We start from the raw sequence: 14,719 nt of genomic DNA, 5'->3' as shown, positions 1-14,719 counted from the left end.
TTCTTTACAAAATGATTTATGAAAGCACTTTTTATGAAACTTTTTATCATATTTAAAATACACTTAGATTTCTTTAAAATTTTATTTTCCTCAGAATTTTTGAACGTCACATCTATTAAGTAAAATTCACTTGAACTTCTGGTTTGAAGATGACAAAATTGAGTAATATTTTCTAGGTCAAGCAACTGGTTAGTCGTATAGCCTGAGGCATATGGACTCCAGGCTGAATGCTTTCCAGTTAATGACTCTTTGTTTAAAATAAGAGGCCTTTGTTTTCAAAATTTAGCCAATGAAGAAGCCAATGCTTATTCCTTCCATTTCAGATAGACAGTCCTCTTCCTCCCAATTAGTTTCTATTCCATGTCCAGGTCACAAAACATGCCTGTGAGCCATTTCCTGTTGCCTCCTTTTCAGGGCTCTGCCTTCTGGGCTTATTGAGGAACTTGTTAGTGATAAGGAGCTCAAATAGAAGCTGGCCTTTCATAAAGAAGCCTCTAGGGTGTTTAAGATCTTTAGCTTGGGGTTCACGCATGTGTTTCAGGAGTTCTGTGAGTTCCCAGATATTGAAAGGAAACGTGTGTGTGGATGAGCTGTGTGCACTTTTCTGGGGAGAGGTTTACAGCTTTCTTCAAAATTTCAAAAATGTCTATGACCAAAAGTTAAGAATTTCCACTCTAGACATCACCATCTGTCTCCAGAGACCAACCCTACTGACTTTAGTTATCCAACTACTTTCTTTTTCTTTCCTTCTGCATCTCCAGTGGCATTTAGTATTTGTTTATTTTATTCTTGGCACTCCAAAGACTGCTTTCTTTCTGTCTCTTTTTTCTTTGCTTTGTCATCCCATTGGATTCCTTGTTTTTCAGAGGCATGACTTAGAACAGAAAATTGGAATAGAGTGGCTGTATTGACCAGCATTAGAGCTTGTGCTGGGAATTGGAGCCACGCTTTAATCTTGAGATTAAGACCTTGTGTCTTGAAGCATTTGTCTCTGGTTAGGAAATTGTGATGACAGCTCAGTTAAAGTCCCAAGGTTCTTCTGTCCTCTCACTGGGCTAGAAAGGACCTTGACACATCATTTGGCCCTGGCCTGTGTCTGCCTTAAGGCTGTGAATATCTTACTGCTCAGGACAGACAGTTACTTGCCTGTCCTGCCTGTTGGGCTGCTCTTCTCTGTAAGAACTCCAGGAAAGCAAAACTATGGATCTTCATTAGCCCATGTCAGTGCCTTATTTATTTATTTCTGATCGCATGGAAATTCTTCATTGTGTCCTATTAAATCTTCAGGCTGTTTTAAGTAATATCAGTAATTATAGAAGTTATTTGTGATTGAACACTTGCTGTGTTCCAGACATTTTACTTACATTCTTTCTAATCTTTAAAGCAACCTGTATTTTACAAATGAGGAAACAGGCTCCGAGAGTTTAAGCAGCTTTCCTAGTGTCACACAGTAAATTGAAGAAGGGATGAAAACCCAAGTCCATCTGATGTCAAAGTCTGTGCGCTTTGTGCTTTATCATGCTAACAGTTTAAACTTGACTCGTTTTATCTTCAACAGATATCGAGAATAGAGCTCTTTCTCTAAACCCCCTTCATCCACTTAAAGATCCTACTCAAGTAGCCAGAACCTTCTCTTTTCCACATAAATCAACCTATATTCTCTGTCTGTGTAGACTCTTCCCCATGACTGTGTCATTTACTTTCTATATCCCAAAAAAGGGTTCCATAGTCAAGGACAGGAAGTCAGGCTGAACGTCCCTAGCAGGTGAAACTGTGATATGAGGAGACTGAAGTCACCTGTGTCATCAAGGGACAAGGATGAATTAGGGAAGGTAGAAGCCATTTTCATCCTCCAGCACTCTGGGAAGCTAGACTAAAATCAACTTGTTGGGACAAGTATTGAAGCCCTTTTATTTTCTCTTTAAAAAGCTCAAAATTACCTGATGATCACACTTTAACTCTCACTAGCTGCCTGCAGGATGAGGGCAAGAATTATTAATGCCATTTTGCAGATGGGAAAATTGATGGCTGAGGATATAGAGGATTATTTATAAATCTTTGGGAAGAGGTGGCCTGTGCCAAAACCAGAATCCAGTTAGTTCACCACCTTCCCAGCAGTGCCCACCAGTGCACCATCGCTGGCCCTGCTTGTGCTAACACAGTTCTTCTCATAAATCTGTGATTTTCCCCATGCATTTTCGACATCAAATGACTCGTACAGATGAGCATGGTTTGATGAGTTGCATAGAAATGTACCCCAAACATACGGATTACATTTCCTTGAAAAACACATGAGCTTAAAAATTAGGGGGGAAAGTGCTTGGCCAATATTTTTTGGTTTTGTAGAACACAAAACATTTGTGGAATACTTTGGAGTTACAGAAATTGCCAAACCTCAAACCAAAACACGTTCAGGTTTGTCGATCTCAATCCATGCCAGTGCGATCCCGAGGCTCCAGAAGAGAGTGTGAGAGGAAAGCTGGGGAGGACACAGCCGCCCACTGCACTCTCTTGAAATGCCTCTCACGAGTCTCTCTCATCCTGCAAGCCTCTCACTGCAGGGCAGTCAGAAGCTGGCTGGGTTCACAACAGTGCCCTCTGAGTGTCGAGAAGAACTTGAGGCAGCTGTGGCCAGGACACTTAGTCCCCGTTCTTATTTGAATGAAAAGAGATATCCATGAGAAGTATTCCTGGCTTCTAGCCCCATCACTTTCTCCTTCCCCTCAGCGGGAACCAAGGTGACTGATGTGACTGCTGAGTCTGGAACTCTTTGGGACCCGCTTGTCTGCAGAAAGTGTACCATCTGGGCTCTTTCCACTGTGTGGTAAGCCCAGCAGAGGAGGCCTGCAGTTCTGGGAAGTCAGCTTATTTCAGGGAGTTCTAGCTCACTCCAGCCTTCACACCTATGTTATAGTCTCCAGACACTTTTTATCAATAATAAAACTGGTATTTTGGTCTCTACTACATCAGTCTCCTAGGTCTTTCTTGGAAGTTTATTCTGAGTTCAAATGAGGACAAGGGATGATGTGCATTGGGCCATGCAGAACCCCAACAGGAGTTCTAGTGAGTTCACTGTGTCAGCTCTGTGATATCACCATCATCAGAGCCCATCATAGTTCCTCCTGATTCTTTTTTTTTTTTTTTTTTTTGGGTACGCGGGCCTCTCACTGCTGTGGCCTCTCCTATTGCGGAGCACAGGCTCCGGACGCGCAGGCTCAGCGGCCATGGCTTACGGGCCCAGCCGCTCCACGGCATGTGGGATCTTGCCGGACCGGCACACGAACCCGTGTCCCCTGCATCGGCAGGCGGACTCTCAACCACTGCGCCACCAGGGAAGCCCCTCCTGATTCTTTAAGAAGTGTCATTCTCACGCTACAGTGTGAGAAGGTCACCACCCTTCAGCCTTTACTTATGGAGCTGCTACTTTTCATTCCCATGTAATTATGTCCCTCGTTAGAAGTCTCCACCAAAGTGTGTGTGTGTGTGTGTGTGTGTGTGTGTTCATGTTACAGAGAAGAGTAGTAAACATATGGTTCTTTTGGAGTGGAAACACTGACAGATTTTGCTTCCAGACATTGTCTCTGCAATGGGAGGGAAATTGTTTATGTCTAAATTGTTCTTCCTTCTAGACTTCTCAGAAATTATGTGGCCCAAATGTAGTTTTGGGTGGAGGGGTCAATATATATTTACCTTTAACAGGCATAGCCCCATGGTGCAATATCCAGCATTACCTGTGGGAGATTCCTCCTATAAGGAGAAGACAGTAACACCTTTTTGTTCCTGGGGGAAGATAGATTCCCTCGGCCTGATAATAAGTTTTGTCTTGTGGTCTGTGTTCCTGGGTTCTGTCTGGCCCCTGCTAGAATGAAGACCTTTGAAGAAAGAACTCTACCTTTTTCAGCTTCCTGTTCTTAGATTTCTTTTCCTGTAGTGCCAGGTATATAAAGTAAAATAATAATCATTCATTTAGTTACAAAACATTGAACAGAGTTGACAAGTGGCAGAGAAGTTAAAAACCAGGACCTCGGGAGTGAGAAAGCCTTACCCCAAGCAAGGGTGAGTCAGGTAGAGAAAGAGTGGGGAGCTAGTTTTAGATACTAACTGAGAAAGGAAGAAAGAGTGAATCTATAAATAGTCTTTGTTTGAAAGATTAAGGGCAATTTTGATTCAAATCTGAGATGGACTGCTGCTGGAAGACACTGATCTAGCTTAACTGTAGATTAGGCATGCACACCCTTCAGGCCATCTGAGCTGGCTCTGCACAGTGGGTGCATGTCTGTGCTGCCTGGCTCCCTGGAGAAGGAAGACACCCAGCAAGTTCCAGAGGCATGAGACTCAGGAAAGAAGGGCTCGCAGAGGATGAGCCCAAGCAGAGTGAGGTTTGGTTGAGAAAAGTCAGTAGCAAAATGAGAGGTCAAATTACTTCTTTGGTGATGGCCACCCCAATGGTTCAGTTCTTTCCAAAGAGAAGACGAAGGGCATGAGGCTGAAGAGAAGCAGTAGTCTTTGCACTGAGTCTCATGGTTGAGAAGCAGCCTCGGGATGTCTATCTGTCCACGTGCCTGGGGAGCCCACTGTGCTCAGCTAGAGGGAGAATTGCCACTGCAGAGACCTTGCACTTGAAAGGGGATAGACAGATGAGCATAAGGAAGGAAGACTCTGTGGGTGTCAGCCCACATCTAAAGTGAAAACCTTGTCCCTGTGAGGAGTGGCTGCCAAGATTTTACCGAAAGCCCGAGTTAGCTTGGGAACTTTTATATAATTCCCAGTGACTTCCTCCGAAGCAAACACATACATAAAGAGGGGAGGATTAAAATTATGACCTGTCAAGTGGAGTGAAGGTTCTATGAACTTGTTTTAGAGGTGCCGTGGAGTCTGTGACCCTGGGTTCTCCTCTGTCAGCAACCTTCATCCTGTCTTGACCTTGGGATCTACCTGTACTTCCAGCTTCCATAGTATCTAAAACAACTGCAAGGGGGATTGTCCCAGGTGACATGGTTTCCTCCAGATGCTCCTTACTGGCCTGGTGCTCCAGAAGCCACTGCTATGGCTGCATGACAGTTCCCCCTTGGACTGGCCCTTTTGTAGTCCAGGGAGTTGCTGTAGCTTTTTGGGAGGGTGTCTTTGTCTCTGTGGAGTTCTCCCCTGGAGGCTTGAACAAGGACACTCAAATTCCACAAGGCAGGGACTGTCAGAAAGGGTCAGTGGCAGGCCCTGTATCATGGGGAGGTTGGTTTACATGGGAAAGTAGTTTTAATAGGTTGTCCCTCACTAAAAAAACAATAGGGCCTATTGTTTTTTTCATAGGCTAATTCTCAGAGTGTTTCCAGCAAGCACTGCTGTTTGCTGGGAATGTGGCTGGTGACAGTCGTTCCCGTGCCTAGTGTCCCTTACATGTATCGGGGGATGGTGATCTAAAAATGGAGCCATTCGGTGCATCACGGGAATGGATGTATTTACTTGCTGGAAGAGGATGCTTAACGAGGCTAAGACTTAACCCAAAGGAAGGAATCTCTACTGGTTGTGGGGAAAGTATTTGGGAGTAGAGATTTGTTTGTGATGCCCCCTCTTAAGCAGCTGCTGTCCCAAGGCCACGTTCACAGAGTGAAGAGCCACTTCCTTGGCACGATGGGAACTCCTGTCAAGGTCCAGCCCCTCCTCACAACACCCAACAAAGACAAGTATGCAGACAGAAAGAGGACTGTGAGATGAGGAATTAAGAGTGCTGAAAGTTAACAGGAGGGAAGAGGAAAAAAGATTAGCTCCAGGGCCAGATCATCCTTGCTTAGATCCAAAAGAAACAACTTTTCTCTGGGAGTCAAGGTACAGGGTGGGTCTCTAGTGTAAATCTGTTGGTAGATTTCTCTAGTATAACTAAGTATCTCAAATCTTGTCTACACCCTTATCTGGCTATTAAGCTGAACATACAAAATTTCCTTAGTTGTAGGTCAAAAATAGTAAGATATTAGCAATTTCATATAGTTCAACCTTGTAAATTTATTTCTAGGCATCAAATCATACATATACAAATAATAGTAAGAATCATTTCATTTAGTATCTGTGGTCCAAGTTTTCTATTTTTACCTCTGCATTGATGGGTATCGGTACAGCGTTTCCCACTTACTGACGGTAAAACTGAGTACAGTGAGGTATTAGCTTTTAGAATTTGCAAAGCCAGCCAGTGACAACATCCAGAGAATGAGGTCTCACTCCTCTGATAGGCATAGCTTGCCCTTGTCCACCTCCATTTCCCTGTCACTCCTGAAGGCAAGCTTAGAGCCAAGGAGCTGACCACTCGCTTTCCTTCAACCGGCACAACTTTCCAAGTATCTCTCTCACTTTCAATTTCTATATTTTCATTTGTTCTCCCTAGAGCCATTGGCTGTATTTTTCCAGCCAATCTCATCCTGCTCGTTCCTGGCAGTCTCACTAGCCCCTGTAGGTTGTGTATACTCTTGTTATCCCTGGCATGGGTGCCATTCAGCAGATCTATGGAAGTAATCAGTGCTGGACTCCCCTGCAGGCATTGCCGTATCTGCAGTTCAAGGTAGCTGGCTCCATACTGGACTCTGGCAGCAGCATCCTGCCAGACTCCTCCTATTCATCCAGGCATTAGTTGTTTTTCATGTCCCCCAGCTTACGGTCTTTCAACCAGTATTTAACATTTTTCTCTGCCTTGTTATTTGTTCTCCCTCCTCTGTCATGAATCTTTTCCACCATTGTCCTCTTGGCCATGTGGGTTTGCCAGAGAAAGTTGGCAGTTGTTTTATTATCTATGGCTCTTGCCCAGGGATGGTGTCATCTAACAGATAGACGTCTGTTTAATGGCTAACATATTGGAATCTGAAATATCTTCAAGATAATGAGGCCTAAAGAGGCTTGAGGGACACGTTTTTTTTTTGTTTTTAGAGGAGAGAATGAGAAATGAAATTAGGTAACGTAGAGGTCCTTCCACATTCAATCCAGAGCCAGGGGGCTGACACAGCTTTGAATCCCAGTGAAGGAAAAGTGTTTTCTCGTGTTACAGATCACAATCTGAGCAGATGGCGGGATTTCTTTTACTTGAGTTAGACCAATGGTCCTCACGCTTTCATTGTATTTTCTCTCTTGTTTTGAAATATTTTGTCTTTAATCAATATGCATTTATTAAGTTACAATTAGGAGGGAATAATATCATTATCCCCATTTTACAGGTAGGGAGACTTTAGGCGTGAAAAGGTTATACAACTAGGCAACGCTGCCCTAGTAAGCGGCAGGGTTGCAGTTGGAACCCAGGCAGTCTGGCTCCTGACCTTGTGTTCTTAACCACTATGCTAATCTGTGCCTTATGTGATTTAGTATTACTAAGTTAAAGTGAGACCATGCCAGTCAAATGCAAAGAAACTTAATGTTTTAGGCAGCCTGCTTTGTGTTATCAAGGATTTTTATCGTACTTCTTGAGGCAGCGAAAACTCCTTTTGGACCACCATCGCTACCTATTCGGACTCCAAGTGGGGACAGGGTTCCCAAGTTGGGAATCACTGGGCAAGGAACAATCTTAACTCAACTCCAATCTTAACTCAACGTCCAAACCATTGTAAAGCACATACTGACATCCAGTTCATCAGGTAGATACATTTATTGTACATCTAAAGCCAAGTTTTGAATTGATGGCTCTTTTGCCAATTTGCAGACCTCCACTGGGAGGTCTTTAAGAATATCTCTGGACAATAAAAACCCTGAGGAATCTAAAGGTAGGAGCGAATTCCAGATCCAGTGAAGGAGAGGGATGTGTGGAAGGTTCGACCTAACCTCAGTGGATCAACGACAGTCTAAGGAAAAGGATTAGAAAGTTGACACATGGTGATTAGATTTGAAAGAACAGTATATTCTGGTTTTGTGTCTTTTCAAATGTTGGAACAGGAGGAGAAAGAAAAGGAGTTCAGGGGCATAGTATCGCCCGTGGGATAAAATCCAAGTGCCTCACATGGAATAAATACCCATGGTGTCCGCCTGCCTCCCCCCACCCCCGGCCCCCATCTCACACCTGGAGCTCCAGTCACCCTGAACTATTTTCAGTTCCTAGAACATGGCTTCTCTTCCATACCTCCACGTCTTTGCATATACTATTAACTCTACTAAGAAAGCTCTTTCTGCCTCTTGTCTGTGTGGAAAACTACTGAGTGCCCTGTAACATTAACCTTAAATAACTGGCCTTTTATGGAATCCCCCTTGAGTTTTCCAGGTATATTCAGTACATCTTGCTCAGTGCCTCATGGCATTGTCTACACATCTCCAGTGTAGCATCTATCACACAGTTCAGAAATTAGTCATTTACATGTTGTTATCTTTTTGTTGAGCAGGATTCTCCTTAAGGGTAAACACCTCTTTTGCCTTTATATCTCTTGAACCTAGCACATAATGGTTTTCCTGATTGGATAACCCCTTTTTGACTTCAAGACCCCATCTCAGTAGACTTCCCTTAGTCCTTGACTGTCTTCTATTGAGGGATAACCAGTGATCTTATCGATTCCTAGCGTAGGTTCCTGTTGTTAACGGTATCACCAGCAAAGAGAGTCAGATGTCAGAATTACAAAGAAAATAAATGAAAGAAACATAAAAAATAATTTTCTATCTCAAGAGAAATAAAAAGCAGAAACTATGCATTGGAGTGTTACCTAACAGGTTCATGAATGTAGTTGTAATTGTTATAATTACCATATGTTTGCTGAACTTCAAAAAGATGGTCCCAGCTTTTTTTTTTTTTTTTTTGAATGAGAAGGTTGGAAGAATATTTCTTTGCACTTTGGCTGTTTTTCCAAATCAGTTGATCTTGAGGCATCATCAATTTGCAAAAGACCTCTTTGGCTTGCTTCCTCTCCTTCCTTTTCTCTCTCCTCTTCAGTACATTCTGTTGGTTTGGCCAGTAAGCAGACTGAAAAGTCTAAAGAGAAGAGGCCTGGAAATCAGAGAGGTGATTACAGCCAAATGACTTAACAAAGGGGGTTTGGATATGGTCTCTGTTGTCACTGGAGCGAACAGGGAAAAGTAAGCAAGAGGGGGACACTTGCCAATTTGATCATCTTTGATTGGAAACTTAAGAGATGACATCAGGTCTCTGGTGTTCAGCAGACCCGGAGAGGCCCACCATGTGGAATATGTTAATGACATGTGGTTACCTAACACCACTTTTTTTATCTGTTAGACAATGAATTCACTTTTAAGAACCTTGAGATAAAGTTTTATAAAACTGGGATACAATGATGATGAATAAGTAAACAACGTATTGCTCAGTATAAACTTTGAATAGACATCCAAGTGGCTGAAGATGTCAACAGGTGGTTGGCAAGGATTCTTATAAGAGAAGATGAGAGTATAAATGACTGTCCTCTGCTAGGGAACTCAGACTCTGTTGAAGGTCAGAAATTCCATGACCAGAAAAGAAGAAACCAAAGGAAAACTGAAACCTCTCTGGGACCTGAGTCAAGAAAGGCACAAATAGCTATACGTAGAAGCAATTCCCAAGTCACCAGTTCTAGAGGACTCTCTCTGTCTTCAGATTCTTGATTTGATATCAAGTTGTTTTCCTAAGATTTAGGCTTAGAAAAAATGATTGCTGGTTAAAGTTCAGGAAATTGTGACTCAGTAATAAAAATAGTAATAAATATTAAATAAATAAAAATAGTAATACAAATAATTCCTTTACTTATTAATTTAATGCCTATCAATTGAAGTCTTGTCAGGTAATAGGCATTGTGCTAAGTACTGGGAGGTGGAAAACCTGGTGGAGAGTGAATTAGCTAATACTTGTCTTGCTGTGGCACTTCACCAAATCCTGATAAATAGAATTAGTACTACTGAACAATTAGATCTATCCAAGGAAGCTTAATGGAGTTTGAGGACAAATAAGATGTGGCATATAGTAAACAAATAGGATTAATTTCTTAAAAAAGAGATCCACCCTGAATATATAAATAGACTCAGTAAGGTCCAGGATGAATCTATGAGAGATAGATCCACAACAGATTAGTAAAGTGTGGTAAGGAATGTGTGGACTTAGCCGTTAGATTTTGGTAGTCATCCCCCTCACCCAACTTCGTCACCAAAAAGACCCTTCTTGTGAAGACACCTGGACTGGATGGACCATGGGTGTGTCCATATGTGGTGTGTCACACATTGTGTTCTTAACAGTTAAGGAAGGTCTTCCTGATGAGGATGTGGAAAGTGTTTGGCACTCTTACCATTTACCCATTGGTAATGGAACCAGAGGGGAAAAGTTACCTCAGATACTTCAGCACAAGGTCAAAGAAAACTTTCTAACAGATCTGTCCCCAAACAAAGTATTTTCCTTGGGAAATACTCAAACAGAGGCTGGGTAACTCTCCATCTAAGATGGTATCATTAGATTTGGATAAATGGTCGCTATCCTATACAGCGTTGACTACTTAAATAAAATTATTAATACCTTTGCCATAGTCTTTTTGCCTGTTATGAAAATAAAATCAACATTGATTTTTTTATTCCCTTAATAAATATAACATTGGAAGTATATCGGTGTATTATAGCTAACTCACAGTCTTCTATCACTTTATTATGAAATGAGAAAGGACTGTTCTTTGTCCTTGAGCTAATATTTTGTCCTCATCATTGGTACATGTTGCTGGAAAGAATGGAATAGGAGGTGGAACAATAGAGACCTTGCCATTTGCAGTGAGCCTCCCGTGCCATTAAAGGGAATCCTAAGATGTTCTGGTGAGCCCCCAACATTCCAAAACAGGGCAGTAAGATCTAAGCCTGGCCTATCTATTTTTTATGTCCATCAAGGCTCAGCATGGCTTTATCTGCCTATCCCCTTATTATTCTGAGCTCCCTAATTGCCTGGACTCTTTCTTCCCACAAGTAGTTTCATGTACTGCATTCAGCGTTAATGCAGGGTGACTATGTGGAAATGTCTTCTATTCCTACTTTTAACAGATTAACAGCTAATAAACACCATGCAACACCCTCTCCTCTCAACCTCTTCTAAAAATACAGAGTTTAATTTGCCAACATTGGTGTATTTAAAGCCTCCAAGATTCCAGGGGAGACTTTAGAAAGTTAACTGTGCAAGTAAGGCCAGTTCAGAGAGGAAATTTTCCAACACAAAGAGCCAATCAGTGTATCAGCAGCTCATCACAGAAGAACCTCAGGGGACCTTATAGTCATTTATAAGGAAGGGCTATTTGTTCTCACTTAAAGTAAAGCTTCTCACTTTATTCTTGCTGTGCCAGACTGAAGAGAATGCTGGAAATGTATTACCTAGGGAGAAGAACAGGCAGGATGAGTTTCATCTCAAGAGGGAAAGCTTGTCTTTTCCAGGAAGGGACACCATGTTACTTTCCAGCAACTTTGCAATGAAAGGACTTATGCCACCTACTCTTCTCCACCCTCCTTCTCCTACCTTCCTCTACCCTAACTTCCCCTCTTTCCCCTTAGCTAGAAGTGAAGCAGTTAGTTTTAAAGAGGAGTCAATAATCAGAAGCTGTGTTCAAAGCTTCAAACAAGGCACCAACCAATATTCTGTTTTGAGGATACAGAATATCAGCGAGAATATGTCTAAGATAATCCAGATAGCCTGGACAATTATGTTAAAACAATGTTCATCAACATCTCATATATATATATACATATATATGATAGAGAGAATTTATTGAAGGATAAATTAGGCAGTGTGCACATAGTTCAATTAATGGGATTTCTAGTGTCAGTGAAACAGAAGCCTTAAAGTAGTACATTGGTAAAATACTGGATGTTTCCTAAAGTCCCAAGTACGTGACTCTCAAAGACCAGTTTGGTTATTATATTACGAAATACAGATAAACATTTGCAGAAATGTATTGGTCTTTTTGTTTGAGGTATAATTTCTGGGACCAAACCCTCTTTGTGCCTTCAGGTAGGTATTTCTTGTTGCAGCAGAAACTCAAGTATATTTGAGTGCTTACCTCTCCTATTTCTATTATGGCGCTCGTCTCTGTTTAAGAGGACTTAAGAAGCCTTTCAAGGCGCAGCAATATGACAGTTTCATTGACTCCACATACCCGGTGGTGGAGTGGACTCTGGGACGGGCTGTGTCAGTGTGTTGTGGTAATGATGATCACATCATCCTGTGCTAGAGAAATGGTCAGTGCTACTCCCTGCTCAACTCTATGCATGCTACCAGTGACCTTGACCTTTAACACACTTAACATTTTTTTTTCATGCAGACCAAACCTTCTCTGAAGAAGGGTTGGAGTGAAATTCCATCATAGCTCTGACTTGCTTGCAGATAATCTGAATTGGGTTAATTTCTTCTTTTTCTTGCAATTCAGTGGCACCTGTACCGGCTCTTCCAGACTAATTTACCCTGGTGGTGGTATCGCTCAGTGCCTACGCATATACCACTTCTCAGACAGACCACTTAAGGATTTTTTTTTTTAAAGTCCATGCATTTCTTGGGATTATTTACAACTTCCTTTGCTGGCTTTTCTCTGTGTAGAACCGGACTGGAAGCCATCATGGAGACTTATGCATTCTGGAGACCCCCTGTCCGCACACTCACCTTTGAAGATTTCACCACCATGCAAAAGCAGCAAGGTAAAGCCCTGGGCAAGGCCTCTGCTTAGAGGCAGTGCTGGGGAGGGAATGGGAGCTGAACTGAATATAGCACATCTGGCCCCAAGCCAAGCCACGAGTTACACCGACTCTCCTGGAATGAAGAGAACTAGGTAGCTCCGTAAATAACCAAGGCATCACCACTTGTGCAAATAAGCAGGTTTCAGAGGCAGTGTTTCACCTGGCACCCCAAATTCTCTCTCCCTTCCCAAAAGCAAGGTTACGTAATGGTGGTGAAATGATTATTTCTATCACTAAGTGTTCATGTAGCCCTTGGGATTTGGAGATCTTCATAATAATTTCATTTATTACTCATGGCAGCCTCATCGGTTTTCTTATTCTAGTTTGTAGATGAGAAACAACTTAGCTCCCGACAATGGGGATAAGTCGCTCAGGTCTGACAGTGGGGAGGGAGCTGCCGCAAGCCCCTCTGAATCTTGTAACTTGTGCTCTCTCCTTTTTTGCTGACGTGGAGCCACACCCATCTCAAGTGCATGGGGGAAGTGGACTTTTTCCTTCCATCGCTTTGTGCTTCTCATCCAGTTTCTAATCTCCCTTCTCTTGCAGCTCAGGTTGGGAAGCCTGTGGCCATGTGTACAGATGGCTCATGGGCGGATTTCAACTCCTTCTCTCAGTTTAACCACTGGCTCTCCCAAGGCGCAGCACCCATGCACCTGGGTACCCAACTGAAAGCTTCCCAAAATGTCAGACACTTTGTGAGTTTTCCTCTCCACCCTCCTCTTGCCCCAAAGTGACAGGGATCAAAATTACAGATGGAGCTCCTTCTGTTCTGTCAAATGATTGCCATTAATAGAGTTCTAGCTTTTGAATTTGGGGCTTTGTGATAACACATTATATTATACTCCCTTCTCAGGGAGGTTCTAGCAGTTTGCACACTAAATTAGGTCTTGGAAGCTGAATTACTGAACTCCCTCAGGTTTTAAGATGGAGATGGTGATTAAAAGCAGCGGCTCTGGAGTGAGGCAACTTGGGTTAGGCTCTTATCACTGTTCTTGCCTAGCTTGGTGACCTTGGCCAAGTCCCTCATCCTTTCTGACATTTAGTTTTCTCATCTGTATAGTGGGAGAATATAATAAAATTCTTGTGAGGATTAAATGAGATAATGCATTTAAAAACACAGTCAGCCCTCAGTACATGTTAACTGGTATTGTCATCGTCAACATCATCACTGTCTTCATTCCCCTTATGTAACTGAGAAGAAAATGCACCGGGGACAGGAAATATTGCTGTTCTGATTAATAATTATTCAAAACATGATTAGACCATACATCTTCACAGGGATCCGGGGAGGCAAGTGATCCAGAATTTCCATCTCTTTTTTTAATAAGTGGAGGAGAAATGGAAGCCCTTCGTATGAAGCGACTTGCTCCTCATAATGCTGTCATAGAAGCAGGGTCCATATGTATTCAGGGTGTCACTGTGGCTTTGATGCCGTCGTGGCCCTTAAGAGGGCAGAGGTTTAGGGAAGTCAGGAAATCTGGGCCTTCGTCTTTGATGGCCACTAACCCTCTATATACCCTTGGCAAGTTACTTCTACTCTTGAGTCCATTTCCTCACCCCAAAGAGGGATAATTCTTTTTTGTGAAGAATTTAATATATAACATGCTTTGTTTAATATATGCATTTATTATTTTATTTTATCTTTTTTGCGGTACGCGGGCCTCTCACTGTTATGGCCTCTCCCGCTGCGGAGCTCAGGCTCCGGACGCGCAGGCTCAGCGGCCATGGCTCACGGGCCCAGCTGCTCCGTGGCATGTGGGATCCTCCCGGACCGGGGCACGAACCCGTGTCCCCTGCATCGGCAGGCGGACTCTCAACCACTGCGCCACCAGGGAAGCCCCAATATATGCATTTGTAAATGCATTTAATATATTTAATATATAAACATGCCTTATAAATGAAAACGTGTCATGCAAAGACACTTACTTGACCCTATTTATTTCTGAGGTGGCTTCTTGCTCATCTGCCTTTGCTTTATGTGTTGACTTTCCAAGCTCTAGCTAAGCAGGAGTTTGTATCACAGAGGCTGGTACGAGACGGTGGGCAGGGATATTGCCAGTTCCTGAGAGCAAGCATTGGTGGCGACATT

At 42.7% G+C, this 14,719-nt stretch overlaps 1 protein-coding gene across 1 annotated transcript in view; it reads left to right on the top strand.

The window, feature by feature from the left end:
* TBX15 (T-box transcription factor 15) overlaps nucleotides 1–14,719 on the top strand; it is a 99,487-nt gene that overhangs the window by 76,805 nt on the left and 7,963 nt on the right. The window contains exon 7 of the mRNA XM_032650719.1: nucleotides 12,494–12,591. Coding sequence (XP_032506610.1) covers nucleotides 12,494–12,591 — 98 coding nt within the window. The remainder of the gene's footprint in view (nucleotides 1–12,493; nucleotides 12,592–14,719) is intronic.

The sequence above is a fragment of the Phocoena sinus genome, chromosome 1, assembly GCF_008692025.1.
Source record: "Phocoena sinus isolate mPhoSin1 chromosome 1, mPhoSin1.pri, whole genome shotgun sequence".
Taxonomy (NCBI): Eukaryota; Metazoa; Chordata; class Mammalia; order Artiodactyla; family Phocoenidae; genus Phocoena; species Phocoena sinus.
The sequence above is the reverse complement of the archived record's forward strand: the minus strand, read 5'-3'. Positions and strand labels throughout refer to the sequence as shown.